The 27,921-nt window shown below is 40.7% G+C and overlaps 1 protein-coding gene across 2 annotated transcripts in view; it reads left to right on the top strand.

The window, feature by feature from the left end:
• The window catches only part of scfd1 (sec1 family domain containing 1), a 136,016-nt gene that overhangs the window by 74,340 nt on the left and 33,755 nt on the right, over positions 1 to 27,921 (top strand). For both annotated transcript variants that reach the window (XM_067991389.1, XM_067991390.1), the window contains 3 exons: positions 7,149 to 7,228; positions 10,021 to 10,083; positions 15,284 to 15,359. In XM_067991389.1, coding sequence (XP_067847490.1) covers positions 7,149 to 7,228; positions 10,021 to 10,083; positions 15,284 to 15,359 — 219 coding nt within the window. The remainder of the gene's footprint in view (positions 1 to 7,148; positions 7,229 to 10,020; positions 10,084 to 15,283; positions 15,360 to 27,921) is intronic.

The following is a 27,921-nucleotide window of genomic DNA, read 5'->3' on the forward strand; positions in this document are numbered from 1 at the left end:
CTTATTTTTTCAAATAAAATAATTTAGTGATGATGAGTTAAGAAAGTCTGTTCCTTTGTTGCCCACCATCTTTTTTACGTTTTGGTCTATAAATCATAAGAATGCATTTGGGGCTGTAGCTATCTTACTAGAGCTATTAGTACATTTTGTTTGGAGGCTTATGTAGATCAACAGGTAGGGTGACTTGGTAACTCAGAACAGTTTAGCACTTGAGTCCCAACCGGGAATTTGGAACTTACAAGTATTAGGGTTGCCTGTGATTTAAACTTATTTGGATCAGTATTATCTCTTCTTTCCCTGACCATTAGTAGAGCTTCTTATAAGTGTAAGATGGTTCATCTTGCAGTTAACAGCAATATCAACCTTTTTCTGTTTGAACTGTTCCTCCTGAAAACTGATTACAGAAGGACCATTGATGCTTCCTCTGTAGAATTCTGCCATCCAAACCACACATGCAGATGAAGGAGATGGAGTGACCAGCCTGTAGTTTTTGTCATGGTTAAGACCACCTTTCCCCTCAAAAGCCTTTGTGCACCTTTTGAAAATTGGTGTCCTGCCTGGTCTTTGTTCATGGACTCACATGTTTGTCAATCATTTGTCCATGAATGCAAGCAAATTATTTAATAACTTAGTTTTAGTAATATTACTTCTTCCTAAAATATTTAAACAAGAATTTCATTTGGGCCAAGAAAACTGAGTAGAATGGGCCTATGCTCTCTGGAGTTTAAAAGAATGAGAGGTGATCGCATTGAAGCATATAAGATTCTGAGGGTGCTTGAGAGGTTGTTTCCCCTGGCTAGAGAGTCTAGAACCAGAGGGCATAGTCGCAGGATAAGGGGTCGGCCATTTAATTTCTTCACTTAGAGGGTCGTGAATCTTGGAATTCTCTCCCCCAGAGGGCTGTTGATGCTGAGTCATTGAGTAATATTTGAGGCTGAGATAGGTCAATTTTTGGACTCTCGGGGAATCAAGGGATACAGGGATCGGGCAGGAAAGTGGAGTTGAAGTTGAAGATCAACCATGATCTGATTGAATGGCAGAGCAGGCTGGAGGGGCCGTATGGCCTACTCCTACTCCTATTTCTTATATTCTTAATTAAAACAACAATCGACGTTTCTTTCACATTAGCTTCATTTAATGTCAAGAATGTGCACAGCCACCCAAAAGATGCAATCATTTTAATTTTAGAGCATTATTTGTGAGTGTATTTAGCAGTTTAATTTGGAAACAAAACCATCAACAATAAGATTAAGTGAATTTGGTTTTCCAAAATAAAAAACACAAAACAAAAGGATCCATGTGTGCAGCTGGACACAGTATAGAAATTACTCAACCTCCAGTCTGCAGTTGTATCAAATCAGATTCCACAGAGGAAGTAACACCAGAACTTCATAGAACTTCAAATTCTGAATGCTCACAATTCACAGTGTTATAATAGCCACCTGGAATTCAATCAGCCTACTTCATTTGTTCAGTATTTCTACTGTAATTAACTGTACCCAACTTAAGACAACTTAGTTTCACTCGCACAAGTTATTCTAATATTCCTTTGTCCAATTATTTTGTTTCCTCAAATGTATAACAAAAATATTTCAGTTTAAATTTAATTGTAAAATTCAACCTGCCTCTTGATACTTGCCTTGAAATGTAGGTATTTCTATTCTCGTACTCTAATTTTAAAAAACTGGAACATCAGAATGATCTATGTTCCTGGTTATTACTTTGTTATCTTGCTAATTATCGTGGTAGTCAATATGAATGCAAAAATATGAAGTTAAAAGGTTATTGGTGCACGCATGCCGATTAGGAGACAGTTAGTTTGACCTCTTAGATGAACTACTAACCTGTTTCTGTAGTGATTTGTTATATCTTATATACTCAGAGCTATCAATCTGCTACTGCAGTGAGATATACAGTAAAGTTTCTTACTCTATTTTAATATGAATTGAATTGCTACGTAACACACTTCTACATCAAAACAGTTAAGTATATTTGGCGAAGTACATTCAGGCATCGTTTGTGCACTGCAAATATATAAAATAAACTTTTGCATTTCACATAACCAACACTTGCATCAACATTTTTATTTTCACAGGATTTTCAATCCAATTGCAATTTTTACTGGACCAAATATGCTTACCCTTTTGGTAGCCTGATGTCAGATATTGCATTTTAATACTAATATTACACATTTATGAACAGTGTCAATTTAAGTGGTATATCAAAATACAGTATCACCAAAAATCTGAATGACAGTGAAAGGGAGAACTATTGAGTGAAAAAATAAGAAATTAAACCAGAAGTATACAGAAAAGCATTTTGACATCCCTTTTCCCCTATTTTTACTTAATTTTCCTTAACATTTGTCAATTTTGTCATTTTATTTCTCATCCCTTTTCTGTTCAATTTTCTTGCTCCAAATACATTTTATATAATTTTAGATCTGCTGGAAAGCTAATTAGGATTGAATTATAAACTACCCCACAGAAAGGATTTAATCTTGAATTCAGGCCTTGTAACAGTAATGCATATAAAGGTTTCCAGGTAGATTAGTTCCAGTGTGTGTATATATGACAAAGTAATTACAGAGAAACTGTTTCCATTGGCAGAAGGGTCGAGAACCAGAGGACACAGATTTAATTGGCAAAAGAACCAAAGGCGACATGAGGAAAAACTTTTTTACGCAGCGAGTAGTTATGATCTGGAATGCGCTGCCTGAAAGGGTGGTGGAAGCAGATCCAAAAAGGAATTGGATAATACTTGAAGGGAAAAAATTTGCAGGGATACGGGGAAAGAGCAGGGGAATGTGTCTAACTGGATTGTTCTTACAAAGAGCCGGCATGGGCTTGATGGGCTAAATGGCCTCCTTTTGTGCTGTAACCATCCTATGATTCTGTGATTCTAACAAGTGCTGGCCTATCACTTCTCCCAACTATTTCTCTGAGTGGTGTGCTTTTATTGGAAAATAATTAAATTGAAAGCATATGGATTCTGTTCAGTCGGATCTACTTAATTGTATACCTCCTAACTGGTTTATAAATTGAAGTGCGTTCATTTGTTTCCAACATTCATTTGTGTGGATTTTAGTTTCGGTTCACACTGTCATTTTGTTTGTATTCATTGTAAATTCTAATCTGTTAATTTTTTTTGTCCGTCATTTTCAATCTCTAAGCTCTGCTGTCCTTTTGTAAAACAATGCTTGCAAATAATACATGTCTGTCCTTTTGCTCTTGAAGTATAGCTTGTATTAATGAATAGCAAAATCCTGAATCAAGTTCTATGACTATATTTATGTAACAATCATTCAGACTTCTTGAACACCTTGTCTATTATAATACATTAACCAATTAATAGTCTTTTATTACACTAAATCTCAAATATACTGAAGTAACTTGAAATTCAATGAATTGTTTATGAAGGAAATCACTTTTAAAGGAGAAAGAAAAGTTACGGGTAGTTCTTTTTGTGCCAGGTTCTCCCAACTCAATGGCACCTCCATCATCCTCTTTTAAATCATATTACACAGGGAACTACTGCAGACATAGCCAATAGACTGGTCTGAAGTGCCAGTCCATGTTGTAAGTGGAGCCACTCCAGGAACATGTGGGATGTCCTTGTAACCTACATTACTAGAGCAGCTTGGCAAGGGATAGGTCCTCAGGCTAAGGATAACCAGTTATAATGAAGATATTTAGTACTTATTTGTTCTCCCCCGCCCAAAGAGATGGGGGGATACTTGGCACAGAAGGTAACATTCTCACAGCCTTTCCTTCTCTGATTACTAGCACTATTGTACTGTAGTAATCAGTTTGAGATCAGCACCTGCTTAAAGGGGTGCAGATCTACAATACAAGTGCAAAGCCAAAGAGTCCAAACTACCTTCTCCGGGTGGTATCTCATGCTTGCCAAAGTTCAGTGTGCTGCCACCTTGATAACTTCGCTCCTGAGTTATTGTGTCAGTGCTACAATGCTGCAGTTTTTCCATTGATAAACCGCTAACATCATGTTTGATCAATACAAAAATCTCTCCTACAACTGGGCTGTATTAAAGTATCCCAAAGCTTTTGTAATCTTCAGAAATCAAGAACTCCTTTGCAGTGGTCAGCATGAGCTGTTTGGTTTGCATTGGAATTTTCCTGAGATTCAGTAAAGAAAATAAGACTTTTTTTTAAAAGTAAACCTAATATATTTTTCCATTTGCTGTGTTTTGCTATGACATAATGAAGTTCAGAACACATGGGAGGATCAAGCATTTAGTCCTGGCATATCGCTGCTGTCGCTGTGTAGTGTATGATATGCTTGGGAGTGTGATGGAGTTGGGGGTGGGATTTCCTGTGCCAGAAGCTTTTAAAGTGCTGCTCTGTGCCCTTAAAGAATTACTTGGATTTTCACATGAAAAATTATTGAGACAGAACAGCCCCATTCAGTGATTAAGCTTTGGAGTTCTGCAGGATGGTGTCTCGTGAAAGATGGCTCGATTTGGTGGAGAGTGTCACCTGCAATTAAAAGTACAGCTACAGCAGCATGGATGGAGATGCTGAAATATGTCAGTGCAATCTTTTTGTGTGCTGACCCTGGGAGCAGTTGAGGAAGAAATTTTCACATGGTTACCAAGACTTATGGGGAAAACGTGGCAACATCATAATAGGTTCTCTTGCCAAGCTTTTTTATTGCTTCTCTCTCTAAACGATCCACCATCATGGACAAAGAATGCAGGAAACATCACTAACTACTGATCTCGTATAGACAGACTCATTACTTTCTATTATATGGCACGTTCCCATATCACGCTGCGGTCTGTGTGACCCTTTAAATGAGACAAGTATCCAGCACTATGCCACGACAAAGTTCCTTATTTCTGAATGTTCCCTAATTTACATAATATCCTGAGTGCTTAAATGTGACTCATCTTCTATTGGAATCTTCTTTCCAACAAGAAATGTCTTTTATATCTGCTTACCAGAGAAGATTGCATGTAACGGGGCAGTGCTTAAGGCAGAAGGGGGAGACTAAAGCCATCCCGATAATGGATGTGGAGGCAACTGGGAGAGGATGAAGTAGGAGGCCTCCCCCAGTCACATGGCTGGTATCTTTTCCTTTTCATTCTTCATCAGTCCTTTATTCCCTCACACAAAGGCACCGGTTCAGTGTAATATAGTACAAACTCTTGCAATGCGCAGCTATGTTTCAAGGGCTTTCTTACTGCATGCACTGCGAAGTATATTATTCACATGCCCAAGAGGAAGAGGCAATCGAGCCTACTGTTCAGCCTCAACATAGCACCTCACAGCACCCTTTGTTACCCACTCATATAGTGGCAAGCACCAGCATGAATATATCCTCTCGGGTGGGTGGTCTATTAACTAGTTGCAGGAGGGAACACTTGCACAAGTGAAAAGGGGAAAGCTCAGGTTGAATTGCAGGAGGAAGACTGTTAAGGAAGTCGTATATGCAAGAGGGCCAGCTCAAGGCCCCTCTCAGCTGCTGAGCCTAGGGATTCAAACCTTCCAGTCATTTAAGAATGTACCACACAGCTTGTGCAATTTGCGGGCCGGTGGGGGGGTCATCCATGGATGCATCCACAACCTACATCTGTGCAGTGCTGCATGACCACTTGGCGAAGATGTAGGCTATCATGGAGAATGTGGCCAATCGAGGACCCAAAGCAGCACAACATCCATTGATCCAGGCCCTGAGCATAGATATAGCTATCTTTGTGAGTGCCAAAACTATGGTTAGACAGATCCAACTGCCCGCGGCAGAGTGCAGAGTTCGATGACTGCTTCCTTCAGAAATCCTGCTCGTCGCTGACACATTTCTTCAGACAGGTTCAGATAAGAGATGCTGGCCTTGTACGCACAAGTCTCAGCATAAGCACAAGACTGAACGGAGTTTCAAAGATGTAAGCATATCTATTTGTTAGTTCTGCTTTGCTCCTTTTCCTCTAGAACCTGAAAAAGAAGTGATATGCCTGAAGGAATACCTACTGGTGGAGTCTAATGAGCTCTGCTAACAATCTGAAAGAAGAGGTGCAGTACAGCTTGAAGTAGCTGTCAGCCAGTTCCACAAAGTAGCAAAAACATGCTTGTCTAGCAAGACCAAAATCCCACAGAAACAATTATTTGCTGAGAGGGGCAGCAAAGTACTTTTCAACAACAAGGACCCAATTGAAGGGAACAAGTCTCTCTAGCAGCACATGTTCTAAATAGGCTCCGAGCCCGCCATACAATCGCATTGTGAGGAGAACCCTTTGTTTAAATAAAAATATAGGCATGAATGAGCTTTGTACACCGTCTGTGCACAGGTTCCAAGTGTACACTGCACCTGCCCACCACAGTATGCCACAATAGGTGCATTGGACACGGGGAGTTGGCCTCGGGTTTCTGCGTCTGATGATATGAAAAACTGGTGTGTAGTGGGCGGCACTGGCCATCACGTTATTTTCCCTATGGTGTGTATAGTTCCATTCATTCTACAGGTTTCATCAGAGTGAGTCTTGTATAGTTAGTATGAATCCAACAGACTAGTCATGTTGGTACTAAAGATATGCCCATGGATGTAATCTTTGTGACTGTAGTATTGATGCATTATCGGCATATTTTAATTCATTTGTTCAATTGCTGATAGCGCTTGGATTATTTTTTTCTCTATCAGTAGTTAAAGTATATCGAACCGTGTCTACTTGCTTGGAGACACTTTATAAGTGAACTTAAAAGAGGTGGAATCCTGCTAGGTACAGTTCCACAGGCACCAGCAGCCCTCCAAGGCTTCACCCAAGTAGATATTCTTAATGTATAAGCTCAGGCAGTGAGTGTTGGCAGGCTATTCACCATAGGGGGTAGTATGAGTACTTTGTAGCAGTGGGAACCCTGGGGGTGTCTCTTTTCTCCTACATAGTCCAGGGATTCTGAGACAAATTGTAGTGTTCCCTGTGGTTCTTAATTACATTTTGCTCTTTGATATTCTTCTGTAGCATAATGTAATAAAGCTTTTGTCAACCAATGCAATAACATGACTGCAAAGTTTAGAATTTATTCCCTGTAATATCTTTTCTCTTTCCTAAGGCCAAGCAAATCATCAAGCAGTTTGGATCTCCAGAGTTCATTATATGTTTTTTGTCTTCTAAATAAAATTATTTATACCAACAGGTTGATCTAGAACAATATAAAAAAGCGCTGACTGACACCGGATGCAATCTGGCTCCTTTGAATTACATCAAACGGTGGAAGTAAGTAAGAACAACACTGAGAATAGTTTTATCATCAAGGGAACAACAGTTTCCTAGAACACGCATGAGTATAAACCACAAGAGCAAAACTCAAACATGAACCACGTCCTAAAAGTTTGTTACAGTTTTGAACGTATGCTCACCCAGTTTTTATTCATTATATTAAAAGAAAAATGGCCGATTGAAGTTGCCAGAATTGAGACTTATTTTGAAACCAGGTATGAAAATGAATGAGTGACTGAATCTTTCAGTTGGGTGGGGGTGGTGGGTTGGGGGGAATCGCAGACTCATACAGCGCAGAAGGAAGCCATTCGGCCCGTCGTGCCTGTGCCGGCTCTTTGAAAGAGCTGTCCAATTTAGTCCCGCGCCCCAGCTTTTTCCCCCATAATCCTGCAAATTAGCCCTCTTCAAGTACATGTCCAGTTGCCTTTTGAAAGTTCCTATGGAAGCTGCTTCCACCACCCTTTCAAGTTGTGCGTTCCAGATCTTAACCCTCTGGGAGAAAAAAATTCTCCTAATTTTCCCTCTAGTTCTTTTGCCAATTATTTTAAATCTGGTTACCAACCCACTTGCCAGATGAAACAGTTTCTCCCTATTTGCTCTATCAAAACCCTTCATTATTTTGAATACCTCTATCAGGTCTCGCCTTAATCTTCTCTGCTCTAAGGAGAACAATCCCAGCTTCTTCAATCTCTCCACATAATTGAAGCCCCTCATCCCTGATGATATCCTGGTAAACCACCTCTACCTTCTCCAAGGTCTTGCCATCCTTCCTAAAGTGTGCTGCCCAGAAATATACACAATACTCCAGTTGAGGCCTAACCAGTGATTTGTAAAGGTTTAGCATGACATCCTTGTTTTTGTATTCAATGCTCCTATTTATAAAGCCAAGTATCCCATATGCTTTCTTAACCACCTTATCAACTTGCCCTGCCACCTTCAAAGATTTGTGAATATGTACCACCAGGTCCCTCTGCTCTTGCACCCCCTCAAAAGAGTATCATTTAGATTATACTGCCTCTCCATGTTGTTCCTCCCAAAGTGCATCACTTCACACTTATTCACATTAAATTGCATCTGCCATGTGTCTGCCCATTTTACCAGTCTGTCTATGTCCTTCTGAGGTCTGCTACTATCCTCCTCACTACTACATTGCCAAGTTTTATATCATCTGCAAGCTTTGAAATTGTACTCCCTGTACCCAAGTCCAGGTCATTTATATATAACAAGAAAAGCAATGGTCCTAATATCGATCCCTGGGGGACCCTATTGCACATGTCCCTCCAGTCAGAAAAACATCCGTTCACTTCTACTCTCTGCCTCCTATCTCTTACCAAATTACGTACCCAAGTTACCACCGTCCCTTTAATCGATGTGCTATTATTTTCTGAATAAGTCTCTTATGTGATACTTTATCAAATGCCTTTTGAAAGTCCATATATACAACATCTACTGCATTACCTTCATCAACCCTCTGTTACTTCATCAAAGAACTCTTTCAGGTTAGGCAGACACGATTGGCCTTAAACAAATCCGTGCTGCTGTCCCTTATTTAACCCATGCTTCTCCAAGTAAGAATTGATTTTATCCTTGACAGTAGTCTCCAGTAATTTTCCCACCACTGATGTTAGACTGATTGGCCTGTAGTTACCAAGTTTAACCCTCTCCTTTTTTGAATAAGGATGTAACACTTGCAATCCTCCAGTCCTTTGACACCACTCTCATAATCCAAGGAGGATTGAAAGATTGTGGTCAGAGCTTCTGCTATCTCCACCAGTAGTAGTCGTCAAGGTCAGGTTCAGGCTCCAAGGGAAAAAAAGACCACTACTGATCATGCGCCACTTGAGTTTAAAAACTTCAAAAACTGAAACTAATGTTAATAACTGTAGTAAAGAACAGGATTACCCAAGAAAGTCCTGAAGACTCATTCTGGGATTGCAAAAGCAGCAAGAAAATTGCTTTTTTTTCCCTCCGTTATAGGGCAGCATCTTGTGTGAAATACACACACACAAAAAAAAACTAAGGCTCTGTTCAGGATGAAGCCGAGAGACAGCAGAATGGGGAGAATAAATCACCTGAATTGATTGAAAATTTGAAGGAGCCATGTCCCCAAGAGTGATTTTCCTCTTGTCGTCCATCTGCCCGCAAGCCATGAGTCGGAGGGATTTCCTCTGTATGTGGAGGTTGAAAATTAGTTGAAGAATGAAATATATATACCTACTCTAAGTAATCTACCATTCTGTAGTTCTAATTTGGGTGAAAACGCAAAGGAATGATGATCTGGCTTTTAAGAATTTGTAAAGATGTGTTTTTTCATTTTTGTATAAGAACCTAATCTGCAGCAAGAAAAAATACATCTAGCTCCTTTTAGCTAGCTTCACCCAAAAATCAAAAGAAAATTTTTCATGTTCATGGACAGTTTTTTAAAAAAAATTACAAGGAATGTGAGAAGTCCCTAATCAAGCTTTTAAGTTTGGTTTCTCCCTCACCCATGAGGTAAGCAAGTTAACTTTCTATGTTCTTCAGTCCTGACTAGATGGGTACTGCACATATGATTAATTATTTCATAGTTCCAACAGGGCTGTAACAACAGTATATAATTGTGTTTGTACCTCATAGCCTTCAATAGCTGCTTATTGAGATATTTGTCCAGCTTTTTAAAGAAGTTAACCAGTATAACTACTTCAGCAGGAACTCCATTCCATAGATCTACAGCTCTGAGGATATTAAGGGTAAAAATGTTTTCTCATCCCTAGATTCACTTTAATCATTTAACTTATCTTTACTTACAGAGCATTTACCAAAATGGCTTTAGCTCCTGCTAACTTTGGAGGGAGTGGACCAAAACCAATAAGGTATGTGGTGTGACAACATATTCATTCTGGTACAATCTGAGTATGGGATTGGGAAGATGGGGTGGTAGAAAATTCTATTCAGGAAAACTATTTTGATCTAGTAGGAAATAGAGCTGACCAGTAATTTGATGACACTTGGATGTGAATATGGTGCCAAGTAATTTGCTATGTTGGATTTGATTTGGGTCATGTATGTATGAGACCTGTCTTACTTGGTATGAAAGTGGGTTCAGAAGGTTCATCTGAATTTTTTTTAAATGTCCATTTCAATGCGTAAATGCACAGCGTATAGAATGTTACAGGATAGAAATGGGCCATTTTGCCTATTAATTCGCCACTAATATTTTTCTCCATGAGCCATCTAGTCTAATCCCACTATTCTCATCAGTTCTCCTTTCCTTAAATTTTCTTCTTTTTTAAGAAACTATCTAATTCTCTTTTGAAGGCACTTATGGACTCTGTGGACTCTGAATGCACTTATGAACACTCAACAAGTATGTGGGGTAAAGAATTCCACACTCTAAGCACCCTCTGTAAAGAATTTTTTTCTAACCTCCCCTTTTAATCCTGGAGTTTGTGCCATCTCATTGACCAATGGAACACTCTATCAGTGCTTACCTGATCATATCCCTTCATAATCTTGAAGGCCTCTATCTGGTCATCTCTCAACCTTCTCAACTCTGGAAAAAAGACCCAACTTCTCATTTCTTTCTTAACTGTCACCCTCACTTTGGGAACATACTAGTAAAGCTACACTGCACCTATTCCATTGCCTTTATATCTTTCGTATAATGAGATGCCCATACAACATTCCAGCTGTGGTCTAAAGACTTATACAAGTTTAACATTACCTCGTTGCTTTTATATTCTGTGCCCCTAGATACAAAACCAAGGACCAGTCCCCTCTTGCATTTATAGGAAGAACTTTCTGGGGTGAATTTTCACTTTTACCGCCAGGCGGTAGCAGATCGGCTGGCCGTTTTACACCCCGCCTGATTTTCGTTTCCATTGAAGTCAACGGAAACGATAAAAGGTCAGCTGATCCGCTACCACCAAAACTTCACCCCTCTGAGTCATTAAATGCGATCATAGGGTAAGAATGAATGCATATATAACATGCAATGTACAGTTACACCAGCCTTTCTTGTCCCCTCAAGAACTGTTCTTCCACCTCGAAGTCTAGGAGTGTCATTGGAACCCGTAAGGGAATTCACACCCTGCCCATTTTGATTGCTACAAGTGTAATAGCAGTTGTGGTGCAAATGGTTGAGAGAAACGGAGTAGGAAGTAAAAGTTATGCAAATCAAATCAGGCCTAAACAGCAACAAAAATTAATGCACCAAATGAAAATGCAAATAAAGCAATACATTTTTTTAAAAACTAACATTCCAATCAGCAGTTAACAAATTATACCAACCTTTAAGAAACAGCTACAGGCCACCCACATGCTGCTGCACCCGTTTCAGATGAGTAAGGATTCAACAAGAAAATCACTGAAATAGTGTGGGATCAATTGAAATATTTTTTTGTATGTCTGATGAGGCTTGTGCTGGTCATTAACAAAGTCTCCAAACAGACATCATTTTTCTGTGCCATGCAATATGGTGAGCTAGCCTTTGTGTTCAATTTTGCAACAGCGAGGAACTCGCAAAATAGTGACTTTTTTGCCTATTGATAACAGAACATATATTAGAAAGAACTTACACTTATATGGCGCCTTTTGCAACCTCAGGACATGCCAATGTGTTTCTTAGCCAATTGAGTACTGTTGAAGTGTAGTCAGTGTTGTAATGTAGGGAGAAACACGCACACATTATATAATACAATTTTTTTATGTGTATTGCTACTTGTACAAAATTCATAAACTATGGAACAAAGGGTACTTAATAGTCCTGGCTACAAGGTTTTCAAGAAAGATAAGGAAGGAAGGAAAGAAAGAAAGGATGGGGGATGGTAGCAATATTGATCAAAGAAACGATTATACCACTGGAAAGGGATGATGTAGTTGAGGGGTCAAAAACAGAATCTATTTGGTTAGAATTAAGGAACAATAGAGGAGCTTGTACGCTACTGGGTGTATACTACAGGCCGCTAAATAGTGGGAAGGAGATAGAAGAGAACATTTGCAAGCAAATTACAGAAATATGCAAGAACTATAGAGTAGTGATAATGGGGGACTTCAATTATCTCAATATAGACAGGGACAGTAACAGTGTAAATGGCAAAGAGGGGGAGGAATTCCTGAAATATGTGCAAGAGAACTTTTTGGATCAGTGTGTTTCCAGCCCAACCAGGAAGGAAACAGTGCTGGATCTAGTTCTGGGGAATGAAGTGGGGCAGATGGAGCATGTTTCAGTGGGGGAGCTTTTGGGGAACAGTGATCATAATACCATTAGGTTTAGAATAGTTATGGAAAAGGACAAGGAACAATCAAATGTGAAACTTAACTGGAGGAGGGCTAAAAAGGGATCTTGCCCAGGTGGATTGGAATCAAAAATTGGTAGGCAAAACAGTGATTGAACAATGGGAAGCCTTCAAGGAGGAGTTGGTTCAGGTACAGAGTGGACACATCCCTACAAAGGGGAAAGGAAGGGTGTCCAAAACTAGAGCTCCCTGAATGACTAAAGATCTAGAGATTAAAATGAAACAGAAAAAGGAGGCTTATGATGAATGTAAGGTTTATAAAATAGTAGAGAACCAGAAAGTACAGACGAGATCTAAAAAAGGGAATAAGAGGGGCAAAGAGAGAGTACGAGAATAGATTAGCGGCTAACAAAAGGGAGCCCAAAAGTCTCTTATAAACATATAAATAGTAAAAGGGTAGTCAAAGGAAGCATGGAACCAATTAGGGACAAAAAAGGAGATCTTCTTGTGGAGGCACAGGGCATGGCTGAGGTACTAAATGTATACTTCGCATCCATCTTCACTAGAGAAGAGGATGCTGCCATTGTAGCAGTAAAGGAGGAGGTAGTAGCGATATTGGATAAGAAAAAAATAGATCAAGAGGAGGTGCTTAAAAGATTGGCAGTACTCAAAGTAGAAAAGTCACCCGGTCCAGATGGGTTGCATCCTAGGTTACTGAGGGACGTAAGGGTGGAAATTGCAGAGGCTCTGGCCACTATTTTCCAATCCTCCTTAGATATGGGGATGATGCCGGAGGACTGGAGGATTGCAAATGTTACATTCCTGTCCAAAAATGAGAAGGATAAACCCAGCAATTACCTAATGTCGGTGGTAGGGAATCTTTGAGACAATAATCCAGGACAAAATTAATTGGCACTTGGAAAAGTATGGGCTAATAAATGAAAGTCAGCATGGATTTGTTAAAGGAAAATCGTGTTTGACTAACTTGATTGAGTTCTTTGATGAAGTAACGGAAAGGGTTGATGTTGTGTATATGGACTTTCAAAAGGCATTTGATAAAGTACCACATAATAGACTTGTTAGCAAAATTAAAGCCCATGCGATTAAAGGGACAATGGCAGCATGGATACAAAATTGGCAAAGGGACAGAAAGCAGAGAGTAGTGGTGACCGGTTGTTTTTCAGACTGATGGGAAGTATGCAGTGGTGTACCCCAGAGGTCAATATTAGAACCACAGCTCTTTTTGATATATGTTAATGACCTGGACTTGAATATAGAGGGAATAATTTCAAAGTTTGCAGATGACACGAAACTTGGAAATGTGGTAAACAATGTGGAGGATAGTAACAGACTTCAGAAGGACATAGACAGACTGGCGAAATGGCAGACACATAGCAGATGAAATTTAACGCAGATAAGTGTGAAGTGATGCTTTTTGGTAGGAAGAATGAGGAGAGGCTATATAAACTAAATAGTACAATTTTAGAGGGAGTGCAGGAACAGAGAGACCTGAGGATACACACACACAAATCTTTGAAGATGACAGGACAAGTTGAGAAGGCTGTTTTTTAAAAAAAAAGCATATCGGATCCTGGGCTTTATTACTAGAGGCACAAGAGTACAAAAGCAAGGAAGTTGTGCTAAACTTTTATAAAACACTGGTTAAGCCTCAGTTGGAGTATTATGTTCAATTCTGGGCACCACACATTAGGGAGGATGTCAAGACCTTAGAGAGGGTGCAGAAGAGATTTACTAGAATGGTGCCAGGGATGAGGGACTTCAGTTATGTGGAGAGACTGGAGAAGTTGGGGTTGTTCTCCTTAGAACAGAGAAGGTTAAGGGGAGATTTGATAGAGGTGATCAAAATCATGAATGGTTTTGATAGAGTAAATAAGGAGAAACTGTTTCCTGTGGCAGAAGGGTCAGTAACCAGAGAACACAGAATTAAGGTAATCGGCAAAAGAGCCGGAGGTGACATGAGGAAACATTTTTTTTTACGCAGCGAGTTGTAAACACCTGGAATGCACTGCTTGAAAGGGTGGTGGAAGCAGATTCACTAGTAACTTTCAAAAAGGAATTTGATAAATACTTGAAGGGAAAAAAATTACAAGGCTATGGGGGAAAGAGCAGGGGAATGGGACTAATCGGATAGCTCGTTCATAGAACCGGTATGTGCACAATGGGCCAAATGGTCACCTCCTTTGCTGTACCTACTATGATATGATAACAGTGCACACGCTCTTGTGTTCCATAATTTCTTATGAATTTTGTACAAGTAGCAATACACAAAAATTGTTTCAGTATTTGAATTGGGAGTATGAAGAATAGCTGTCTTATCACTGAATTCACCTGATACACAAAAAAAATTCTTTAACAAAATAATTTCATTAGTTAAAAGTATATTTTAAGAGTAGTTTTTTGTGCAATAGAAGTGTAAAGTTATATTACTTTCAATACAACGCAGCAGAAGACTTAACTCATCACACTGACTGACTGCCTTTCAAGCTGTGAAGCAACAAGACAAATATCAGTGGTTGGAATGTTTGTACCGCTGAGAGCTCTATAGAAATAACTTTTGTTTGTATAATTGAAAGCAGCTCCTGTATTACAGCAGATCTTTTGTTTTGTGCTGATCACTCACAGGAAAAAAAAAACTAGGACGTTTCAGAATTTTCCTACGCTGACAAAAATTATATCAATAACATTTGCAAATGTGGAAGATCTCAATGTACTCTTTTGTTCTGCGAAAAGCTGCAAATAACTAATGTATTTGATAGTCTAGAAACGTTTTGATTGGCAAAGAATGAGCACATTATAATGCCCTGTTTTTTTTCAGCCTGCTTTCACGTGTAATGAATACTGGATCACAGTTTGTGATGGAAGGAGTGAAGAATTTAGTATTAAAGCAACAGGTAAGTATATTTATCTTAGGTTCATTATTCCAAGTGCAAAACAGTTACACACTAGAATCAAAGTAATTTTGGAACACAAGATAATGAATCCAGACTTGATTAGATTTAAAATGTGCTCGGGCTCCACGACGCACTCCCAGCTTTAGAATGCAGATGTAGTCTGTGTCTTGTTGCCTGCTTGTTGCGTCACAATAGCCTGACCTATAAAGAAATTACCCAAAAAAATTGAATAATATTGGGCAAACAATGACAGCTCTTAAAGGTGTCCATTTTAGTCAGTGTTCAGCAGATAGTGGACTAGTCTGATATAAAGTACAGAGATGGATATGCATTTACTGAAGTCACTTCAGCTCAGCAAACAATTGGCATGCAACAAAGGTGCCCGGACTGTGCTGCAAGGCAGTATTCCTATCTGGTTTTTATGGTCATTTCAGGGATACTTGTCTTTGCCTCTTTCTTTGAGTATAGAAAATATTTGGCCAAATTTCCTCAAGTAGCTCAACACCATCCAGAACAAAGCAGTCCTCTTGATTGGCACCCTGCCACTGAATTCAATATTACACCCTCTTCCACCAGTGTACAGTGGCCACATTATGTACTATCCAAAGGATGTATAGCAACAACTTGCCAAGCTTACTTTGAGAGCACCTGCCAGCCCTACAACCTCTACCACCAAGAAGGACAAGAGTAACAACGTAATGGGAACACCATCACTTTCAAGTTTCTGTCCAAGTTGCACATCATTCTAACTTGAACATATACCGCCATTCCTTTATTATCGCTGCGTCAAAATCCTGATATACCCTACCTAGCACCATCATGGGAGCATCATTGCCACAAGGAACTGTATATTCATGGCCTCTTGCCCACCCAGTGGAACTTGGTGATGCAACTGTCCAGGTCATGGAATTTTGACATGCAGCATTTGAAATAGGCAGACGAGGTGGGGGAGAATGTTCATTTTCATTCTATTCAACCTACGCAGGACTGATATGGACAGGTTATTCCATCTGGTTAGGTCGCTGTATATATTTAGGAGAGAAGGGTGTTATATTTGAACGGGATGATTTTGGTGTTGCACGTTGTTACAAACTCTGGTCTGTTAAAGATACCTTCGAGTAGTCTTACTTTTGTGGGAGTTGACTGGCTATTTGCTTGTCTGATAATATAACCTAGGGATGTAACAATAGTACCCCCTTGTGACCTGAATGGAATATTCATGTCTTTTGTACGTGTACTTCTTCAAGCTCTCTGTGGGCGGACTAACCAACAGTTATTGAGGCGAGTCCAGATACAAAACATTAAGCTGCTTTATTTCACAGCACGTGAACATACAGCGCAACAGTTTGATTGGTCTGTTTTAATCTGTACCACTTGTGTTTGGGCAATAATGCAGAAACATGAGCATGCTTACATCAGTGGGTCATCCTACATGACTTAAATGGAATAACTTCAGTATGCAGGTTTAGATACCCCATCTGAAACTTAATCCACATCTCCCAGCCCAGCTGTCAGATATGCTTGTCCAAGTATAGCTCAATAGTAGCATTTTTAACATGTATTATTCCATGGTCCTCTCATGGCAGCATTGTCAGAAATCTCAAAACGTGGCAACATACACCAAGGCACCTAACTCCTCACTGTGCAGAGTGGTTCCTGTACTTCCCTGGAGACATCCTACATGAAAAACATGCCCTCTTCCCTTTGTTTTAAAGTAGTTGAGTTTATGACTGGGGACGGTAGCATAGTGTTTATGTTACTGGACTAGTAATCCAGAGGCCTGGACTAATAATCCAGAGTCATGAGTTCAAATCCTGCCACGGCAGCTGGGGAATTTAAATTCAATTAATTAAATAAAATCTGGAATTTTAAAAAAACTAGCATCAGTAATGGTGGCCATGAAACTCCCGGATTGTCGTAAAAACCCATCTGGTTCACTAATGTCCTTTAGGGAAGGAGACCTGCCGTCCTTACCTGGTCTGGCCGATATGTGACTCCAGACCCACAGCAATGTGGTTGATTCTTAATTGCCCTCTGAAATGGCCTAGCAAGCCACTCAGTTGTAAAATCTCGCTGCGAAAAGTCATAATAAGAATAAAACCGGACGGACCACCCAACATCGGACCACTAGGCACCGGACATGACAAAGGCAAACCAAGCCCAGTTCAACCCTGCATAGTCCTCACTAACATTTGGGGACTTGTGCCAAAATTGGGAGAGCTGTCTCACAGACTAGTCAAGCAACAGCCTGACATAGCCATACTCTCAGAATCATACCTTTCAGCCAATGTCCCAGACTCTTCCATCACTATCCCTGGGTATGTCCTGTCCCACCGGCAGGACCGACCCACCAGAGGTGGGGGTACAGTGATATACAGTCAGGAGGTAGTGGCCCTGGGAGTCCTCAACATTGACTCCGGACCCCATGAAATCTCAAGGCATCAGGTCAAACATTGGCAAGGAAACCTGCTGATTACCACCTACCGCCCTTCCTCAGCTGATGAATCAGTCCTCCTCCATGTTGAGCACCACTTGGAGGAAGCACTGAGGGTAGCAAGGGCACAGAATGTACTCTGGGTGGGGGACTTCAATGTCCATCACCAAAAGTGGCTCGGTAGCATCACTACTGACCGAGCTGGCCGAGTCCTGAAGGATATAGCTGCCAGACTGAGCCTGCGGCAGGTGGTGAGCGAACCAACATGGGGGGAAAACCTACTTGACCTTGTCCTCACCAATCTACCTGTCGCAGATGCATCTGTCTATGACAGTATTGGTAGGAGTGACCACCGCACAATCCTCGTGGAGACAAAGTCCCGTCTTTGCACTGAGGACACCAGGAATCATTTACTGAAAGCTTAGGCCCTGGTGATGAATGTATCGACAAGTATATTTTTTTAAATCCAGAAGTTGTTTAGTCATTCTAAATAAGATTGGGGCAATCCTCAGAAAATATTTCTCTGGGGTAGAAATGTAATTTTTGGAAGATTAAATAACAGTGAAGAGTCAAGTTTGGTTTTGGCAGAAAATTGAGATACCAAAAAAAAAGTAGGCAGAACTTGTTGCAGCAGTGCAATTTAATTTTCCAGTAGAGTTTGGTTAAAATGTAACAGTAATAGATTGTTGACACTTCAAGTAGAAGTAATTTAAATATGATAATTCAGTTCAAACGACAAGAGTATAATTACTTAAAAAAATTTAAAATTTGCTTTGGGCTTTGTGACTTGTTTGACATCAGACCAAAGATATTTATTTTTTTTTATTCATTCTTGGGATATGGGCGTCGCCAGCAAGGCCAGCATTTATTGCCCATCCTTTGTTGCCCTTGAGAAGGTGGTGGTGAGCCACCTTCTTGAACCGCTGAAGTCTGTGTGATTAAGGTTCTCCCACAGTGCTGTTAGATAGGGACTTCCAGAATTTTGACCCAGCGACTATGAAGGAACGGTGATATATGTCCAAGTCAGGATGGTTTGTGACATGGAGGGGAACTTGGAGGTCTTGGTGTTCCCATGCCCTTGCCCTTCTAGGTAGTAGAGGTCATGGGTTTGGGAGGTGCTGTCGAAGAAACCTTGGCGAGTTGCTACAGTGCATCCTGTAGATAGTACACACTGCAGCCATGGTGCGCCGGTGGTGGATGGGATGCTGATCAAACGGACTGCTTTGAAATGGATGGTGTTGAGCTTCTTAAGTGTTGTTGGAGCTGTATTCATCCAGGCAAATGGAGAGTATTCTATCACACTCCTGTCTTGTGCCTTGACGATAGTGGAGAGGTTTTGGGAGTCGGGGAGATCCATTCTCTGCAGAATACCCAGCCTCTGACCTGCTGTAGTATTGCCATTACTTAAAATAACTTCAACTTTACACCCTTCTTGTTAGTAATGAACACTTCACGTAAAATTAAAGTAAAGCAATACAAAGATCTCAATTATCTTAATATGTCTTGATATGTGGGGGACTGTTTGTACTGTACTGCCTTGCACTTGTTCAGCTTTGCTCCTCAAGTGAAATGACAGTGATGCATAGTTTGTGCATCTGGACCGACTTCTAATACAGTTCATCGATGCACCTGAATACTAATTTTAGGAATGTGGCCTGCTGTCTCTCAATGTTTGTGCACTGATGCTTCTGGAAATGTGGTATAGTATATCTAGCTTTATAACAAAAACTTTCTCCTTGGTTTGGTTAATGTGAGGATTTCTCCTTTATGATATTAAAAGCCGAATTAATATAAATAACATTTCAATTGTGTTCAATTTCATCCAGTGTAGATATATTGGCATTATTGTATTACTTGAACTGGAATAGAACAATCAAGAAATATATCTGTATGATTAAGTCTCACATTTAGCCTGTCCATTGTACCACATCTTTCAATGGCATCACACCTCAAAAGTTTTGCTCTCCAAAGTGCAAAAATATTGTAAACTGCACAAATATCCATTTAATTGATGTTTTCAATCAAATATTTCACTAAAATGAACAAATCAGAAGCAGCAAAAGAGTACCAACATTGAACAAGTAACCAGCAGAAAAACGAGCAATTGGCTCTCACTACTTCCAAATCTACAATTTCAGTATCAGCAAAATATGTAATATTTTTACTTTGCATTACTCATGATATTTGGATCAGTAAATTTGCTACGTAATAGTGATAAGCGAACACTGTCCCTTTTAGGCTACAGCAGAATTGTACTCCACCGTAATCTGTAACCTCATGGCCCAGCATATCCCTCACTCTACCATTACCAACCAGCCAGGGGATCAACCCTGGTTCAATGAGGAGTGTAGAAGAGCATGCCAGGAGCAGCACCAGGCGTACCTAAAAATGAGATGCCAACCTGGTGAAGCTACAACACAGGACTACATGCATGCTAAACAGCGGAAGCAACATGCTATAGACACAGCTAAGCGATTCCACAACCAACAGAGCAGATCAAGGCTCTGGCACCCTGCCATGAATGGTGGTGGACAATCAAACAACTAACGGGAGAAGGAGGCTCCGTGAACATCCCCATCCTCAATGATGGCAGAGTCCAGCCACATGAGTGCAAATGACAAGGCTGAAGTGTTTGCAACCATCTTCAGCCAGCAGTGCCGAGTGGATGATCCATCTCGGCCGCCTCCCGAGATCCCCACCATCACAGAAGCCAGTCTTAAGCCAATTTGATTCCCTCCACGTGATATCAAGGAACAGCTGAGTGCACTGGATACAGCAAAGGCTATGAGCCCTGACAACATCCAGCTGTAGTGCTGAAGACTTGTGCTCCAGAACTAGCTGCGCCACTAACCAAGCTGTTCCAGTACAGCTACAACACTGGCATCTACCCCACAATGTGGAAAATTGCCCAGGTATGCCTGTCTACAAAAAGCAGGACAAATCCAATCCGGCCAATTACCGCCCCATTAGTCTACTCTCAATCATCAGCAAAGTGATGGAAGGTGCCATCGACAGTGCTATCAAGCCGCACTTACTCATCAATAACCTGCTAACTGATGCTCAGTTTGGGTTCCGCCAGGTCCACTCGGCTCCAGACCTCATTACAGCCTTGGTCCAAACGTGGACAAAAGAGCTGAATTCCAGAGGTGAGATGAGAGTGACTGCCCTTGACATCAAGGCAACATTTGACAGAGTGTGGCATCAATCTAGTAAAATTGAAGTCAATGGGAATCGGGGAAAACTCTCCAGTGGCAGGAGTCATACCTAGCACAAAGGAAGATGGTAGTGGTTGTTGGAGGCCAATCATCTCAGCCTCAGGACATTGCTGCAGGAGTTCCTCAGAGCAGTGTCCTAGGCCCAACCATCTTCAGCTGCTTCATCAATGACCTTCCCTCCATCATAAGGTCAGAAGTGGGGATGTTTGCTGTTGACTGCACAGTGTTCAGTTCCATTTGCAATTCCTCGGATAATGAAGCAGTCCATGCTCCCATGCAGCGAGACCTGGACAACATCCAGGCTTGGGCTGATAAATGACAAGTAACATTTGTGCCACACAAGTGCCAGGCAATGACCATCTCCAACAAGAGAGAGTCTAACTACCTCCCCTTGACACTCATTGGCATTACCATCACCGAAGCCCCCATCATTAACATCCTGGGGATCACCATTGACCAGAAACTTAACTGGACCAGCCACATAAATACTGTGATTACAAGAGCAGGTCAGAGGCTGGGTATTCTGCAGCGAGTGACTCAACTCCTGACTCCCCAAATTCTTTTCACCATCTACAAGGCACAAGTCAGGAGTGTGATGGAATACTCTCCACTTGCCTGGATGAGTGCAGCTTCAACAACACTCAGGAAGCTCGACACCATCCAGGACAAAGCAACCCGCTTGATTGGCACCCCATCCACCACCATAAACATTCACTCCCTTCACCACCAGTACACCGTGGCTGCAGTGTGTACCATCTACAAGATGCACTGCAGCAACTCGCCAAGGCTTCTTCGACAGCACCTCCCAAACCCGCGATCTCTATCACCTGGAAGGACAAGAGCTGCAGGCACATGGGAACAACACCACCTGCACGTTTCCCTCCAAGTCACACACCATCCTGACTTGGAAATATATCGCCGTTCCTTCATTGTCGCTGGGTCAAAATCCTGGAACTCCCGTCCTAACAGTATTGTGGGAGTACCTTCACCACACGGACTGCAGCGGTTCAAGAAGGCGGCTCACCACCACCTTCTCAAGGCAATTAGGGCTGGGCAATAAATATTGGCCTTGCCAGCGACGCCCACATCCCATGAATGAATGATTTGACTTTTTAAAAAATTTACAGTCCAGGTCACAAACTGCTCATGAGGTCGACCATAAGAGATCTAATTTAGTTTAAAATAGTTCCATGTATTTATGCAATTACATGTTTCTCATTTTAAGTAAATTGTATATTTATAAAAGTTGTATACTATTCACACTCCTGTATTCTATTTGAATCTCATTAAGCTGGTCAGCATTCAACCCTCAACCAACACCACCAGAACATATCACTGATCATTCATCTAATTGCTGTTTGTTGGACCTTGTGTGCAAACTAGTTGTTGTTTGCCTGTATAACAAGTGACTATACTTCAAAAAATGAATTGCCCTTAAAACTCTTAGACGTCCTGGGGTGTGAAAAGTGCTATATAAATTCAAGTTCTTTTTAATTGTAGTATAACAAATTGCAAAATCAGTTTCGATGTACAGATTTATTTATATAACTAGCACATTATGCGCACAGATCAACCAACATGCATACATTTATTTATTTATGTAACTGCAGTATATGAGGGGTACATATTTATTTATCTACCTTCATTGCTTTGGGAGCACATTATTTACATGCTTAAAATCATTTTTCTAGGTGACTTATGGTCATTTGTTTTTCTGCTTTAATGGTGCATTACAAAACATGAGCTAATTAGAGGAAAACACCAAGGTTTTCTGTTCAGAAGACCACATTTCAAATCAGATTTTAAAAAAAAGATCTGCACCACACTGGAAGCTTTATCAGTTTTTATTCTGATAGTTAAAAAACGCATTGATAAATATATCTATTTCTAGTTTGGTAGGATGAAAGTGAAATTATAAGTGTGAAAGGTGAGCATTCTTTTTGTCTCAGCCCCTCCCTCCTCTGACCCTTAACCTTTCATGTGTTGTGCCTCTTGCAAACCATCCATACAAGAGCCTAAAGGATAGGCCTGTCCAGGCCACTGACCTCGCCATAACTGCAGCCAATATTTTGTGATTCACCTGTGGAAACTGTGCTTGCTGTGGGACAAAACAGGGAAAGTTTATTTTTCCATCTCTTGGAGTGAAATGTTTTGCTACTTGAAAGCTCTCCACCTAGAATTGAAGCTGGGAATGGACAAAATTAATTGCTATCAACTGGCAGATTCCTGCATCAGGCACACTTGGAAGTTGATATCTGGGCCAAAAGCATGATCCGGGTAGACTATTATAATCTAGCATTCCAGGAATGTTCCCAATAAAAGACAATTAACAGCCATTTTCAGTTCTAATTCCAGATTTTGGAATTAATATCAAAACACAGTGACTTTGCAAGAATAGATTTATAAATTAGAATAAATTTTTGCAATTGTTTCTGAAATGCTATGGAAACTTCACTAAATAGTGAATATAAGTAGCAAGAAAAACATTAGTTTATCTTGTACAATTTGGGGAGTTGGAAAGCCCTACCTACTATGATTAGACCAAGCTTGCTATAAACATTGAATGAAGCACAGGAGCTGATTGTGGTCAGCTATGACTAGTCTTGATTTGAAATGTGATTTTCAGAGCAGGAAACCTTGTTTTCCTCTAATTGGCTCATGTTTTGTAATGCATCATTAAAGCAGAAAAACAAATTACCATAAGTCACAAAAAAAAATATGATTTTAAGTGAAATCCATGCAGAATTTTCTAGGGGTTTTCATTAAGTGCTCTTTCTGTTACAGAAAAAGCTACAATTTTATATATTTTGTCACATTTACAAAAGTTATGCAAAGATAATTGCTAATGTATTGAAGCTTTATTTTGTGGAGCCAACTTTTAGTGAATATCTACATTATTCGACAGAGGGCAAGTCATTTTAACACTTGTGTGCAAACACTAACCTTGTTCAGAATATAAGCTCTAAGTGTCCCGAATTAGAATCTAGAAAACTTTAGAAATGGGGTGGATGTTCCACAAGAGTGCTTCCTCTATTTTAGTAGAGGAATCTAGTGGTTTCATGGTTTTTGAAATTCTAACCCTAATTATGGAGTGTGTTAAGATAAAAGAGTCTGCAATAAATACATTAGCTGTTAAAGGTTCAACGAAGCTGGCTGAACATTCAGAGCAGCTCGATTACCTCTACTTTATCAAGATTGGCGTTTAATTTATTCTGATTTTAGTAGATAATGCATGCACATTTTCCCTGCAGATATTACTGAGAGAAATTGCAATCTTTAGTTTGCAAATTCTATGGCCAATTTCTTTGTTAGACAGAACCTTACTGTATACATTGTGAATGAAGAATTATTAAGATTATGGGTAGGGTGTTTTTTCTTGGAAAGAACATCATCTAGTGACACATTTCAGATATTTGTTATACTAGAATTATCAGACTACTGAAATATGCCATTTAAACCCTTCGGTCCGAGCAGACTTAAAAAATTAATGGAGCATTACCTATCAAAATTGAGTTAATAAACAGCTGTACAAAAAACAAGAAACCACAAAAAATGACTGTGACATCGTTACTCTACATTTGGCTCAACTTGAAAGCATAGAACTAATTTTGAATTTTCAGCTTTGTAACTATACTTGCATACTAATGTTCCAAAACAAAATGCATTGGTTTTTTTTCCAAGGCTGCCATTTTGTTCATATGTACATTTTCACAACTGCAACAAAGTTAAATTTCCTAACAGAAAGCATTTCATTTACTTGTAAATCCATTTGATAGTTACAATATATATTAAATATTTTACTGGTAGAAAAACTAGATTGTTCACATCTGTGTAAATATGATCCTAATCAGTGTCCGGCTGCTGGAAACAGTTCACAGGAATGCAGAACAAAAATATTTTTGATAGCTCCTCCACTAAGGAAATGCTCTTCTTTTATTTAATGCATATTTTTGTCTCCTATCTCTAGTTTCTCTACTACCCCCTCATGCACTCTCTTAGCTTATCTTGTACATGAGACCCACATTCTGCTTCCTTGACTCTCTTCCTGCTAAACAGCAGACCACCCAACTTCCCTTCCTAACCCCATTCTAGCTGATCTGATAAACTGTTCCCTCGCCCCCGTTACTGTCCTTTTCCCTTTCAAATCAGCCGTCATCACCCTCCTCCTCAAAAAACCCACCCTTGACTCCTCTGTCCTTGCAAACTATCACTCTATCTCCAATCTTCCTTCCCTCTCAAGTCCTTGAACGTGTTGTCACCTCACAAATTCATGTCCATTTTTCCCGCAACCAAGTTTAAAAATTAGGACGGTATGAGTAAAAAGAGAAGTCAGATGGAATTTTTTTGCACAAAGGGCCAAAAGTTTCCTGGAAATTTTCAGCATAACCAGGGTATAAAAGCGGCGTAGCACATAACTGATTTACACTGAAACCGGTATGCTTGAATTTTCTCAATTGTTCGCATCGCTTTCGAGATATGCCCGCCAAAATCTTCTGCCGCCTATTTACTTAGCTCGATGACCGTGCAAAAGACCAGCTCACTATGGTTTCCTGCCTTTACATCATTAATGTGCTGGTGTAGATTTACACCCAAATATTTAGGCACAGTATGTTCTGAAGTCACTTGATATTGCTGTAAATTGAGATTTCTGGAGTTTGATAGCTATTTTCTGTGCAAATTTTTTAAAAAAAATTCTTAACCAAAGTGCTGTCAGTCTCAATGACCCCCTTCCCCCTCTTTCTCTCCCCCCCCCCCCCCCCACACACACACGCGTTCAGAAGGACTAAGCAGCTGGAATGGGCATATCGCTGTTCTGCATAATAATAGAAAAAGAAGGGGCAAGAGACTGAGTGTGATGCACCATGGCAGAAGACGGCAGCCCACTCACTATTACCTCTGTTGGTGGTGCTGCATTCATGCATGTTTTACTCAGGTTTTTACATTCCAGTGTAAGCAGATGAGCTCCACAGGAAATTTGGCCAAGATCAGTGCAAGAACTGGCATTAATTTTGGTGTAAATGGGATCAAGGAAATTCCGGTCCTTGACAGGAAGGAGAAGACTAGCTGGTCCATCAAGTCTGCCCCAAATTACTGTTGCAGAGTAAGTTATCAGGAAAGGCTACTGAAGTAGAAATATAAATAAGTTCAATAGAAAATTAGATCTGTTTTCTGCAGAGGGATATAGCAAGAAGATGGTTATGTGAGTTTAATGAATGAGAGACAGGATTATTGAGTGTAATGGCCTTTTCCTAAAAAAAATGCTATTTTCATGATTGGCCGGTATAATCCTGACATTTTTTTTGGACCTGGCAGTTGATTATCATAGAATCTCATGGCACAGAAGGAGACCATTTCGCCCATCGTGCCTGTGCCGGCTCTTTGAAAGAGCTGTCCAATTTAGTCCCACACCCCAGCTTTTTCCCCATAACCCTGCAAATTAGTCCTCTTCAAGTACATGTCCAGTTGCCTTTTGAAAGTTCCGATGGAATCTGATTCCACCACCCTTTTAGGTAATGCGTTCTAGATCTTAACAATCTGCTGTGAAAAAATTTCTCCTCATTTCCCCTCTAGTTCTTTTGCCAATTATTTTAAATCTAGGACCTCTAGTTACTGACCCACTTGCCAGAGGAAACAGTTTCTCCGTACTTGCTCTATTAAAACCCCTCTTACCACTTTGAATACCACTTTTAGGTTTCCCATTAACATTCTCCGCTCGAAGGAGAACAACCCCAGCTTCTCCAATCTCTCCAGATAACTGAAGTCCCACATCCCTGATATCATCCCATTACCCTCTCCACAGCCTTTTTTTATTCGTTCATGGGATGTGGGCATCGCTGGCAAGGCCAGCATTTATTGCCCATCATTAGTTGCCCTTGAGAAGGTGGTGTTGAGCTGCCTTGAACCGCTGCAGTCCATGTGGTGAAGGCTCTCCCACAGTACTGTTAGGTAGGGAGTTCCAGGATTTAGACCCAGCGACGATGAAGGAATGGCGATATATTTCCAAATGAGGATGGTGTGTGACTTGGGGAACGTGCAGGTGGTGTTCCCATGTGCCTGCTGCCCTTGTCCTTCTAGGTGGTAGAGGTCGTAGGTTTGGGAGGTGCTGTCAAAGAAGCCTTGGCGAGTTGCTGCAGTGCATCCTGTGGATGGTACACACTGCAGCCAATGTGCGCCGGTGGTGAAGGGAGTGAATGTTTAGGGTGGTGGATGGGGTGCCAATCAAGTGGGTCACTTTGTCCTGGATGGTGTCAAGCTTCTTGACTGTTGTTGGAGCTGCACTCATCCAAGCAAGTGGAGAGTATTCCATCACACTCCTGACTTGTGCCTTGTAGATGGTGGAGAGGCTTTGGGGAGTCAGGAGGTGAGTCACTCGCTGCAGAATACCCAGCCTCTGACCTGCTCTTATAGCCACAGTATTTATGTGGCTAGTCCAGTTAAGTTTCTGGTCAATGGTGACCCCCAGGATGTTGGTGGTGGGGGATTCGGCGATGGTAATGCCGTTGAATGTCATGGGGAGGTGGTTAGACTTTCTCTTGTTGGAGATAGTCATTGTCTGGCACTTGTGTTGCGCAAATGTTACTTGCCACTTATCAGCCCAAGCTTGGATGTTGTCCAGGTCTTGCTGCATGCGGGCATGGATTGCTTCATTATCTAAGGGGTTGCGAATGGAACTGAACACTGCAATCATCAGCGAACATCCCCATTTCTGATCTTATGATGGAGGTAAGATCATTGATGAAGCAGCTGAAGATTGTTGGGCCCAGTACACTGCCCTGAGGAACTCCTGCAGCAATGTCCTGGGGATGAGATGATTGGCCTCCAACAACCGTTACCATCTTCCTTTTGTGCTAGATATGACTCCAGCCACTGGAGGGTTTCCCCCTGATTCCCATTGACTTCAATTTTACTAGGG

The sequence above is a fragment of the Heptranchias perlo genome, chromosome 10 (genome assembly GCF_035084215.1).
Source record: "Heptranchias perlo isolate sHepPer1 chromosome 10, sHepPer1.hap1, whole genome shotgun sequence".
NCBI classification, from domain to species: Eukaryota; Metazoa; Chordata; class Chondrichthyes; order Hexanchiformes; family Hexanchidae; genus Heptranchias; species Heptranchias perlo.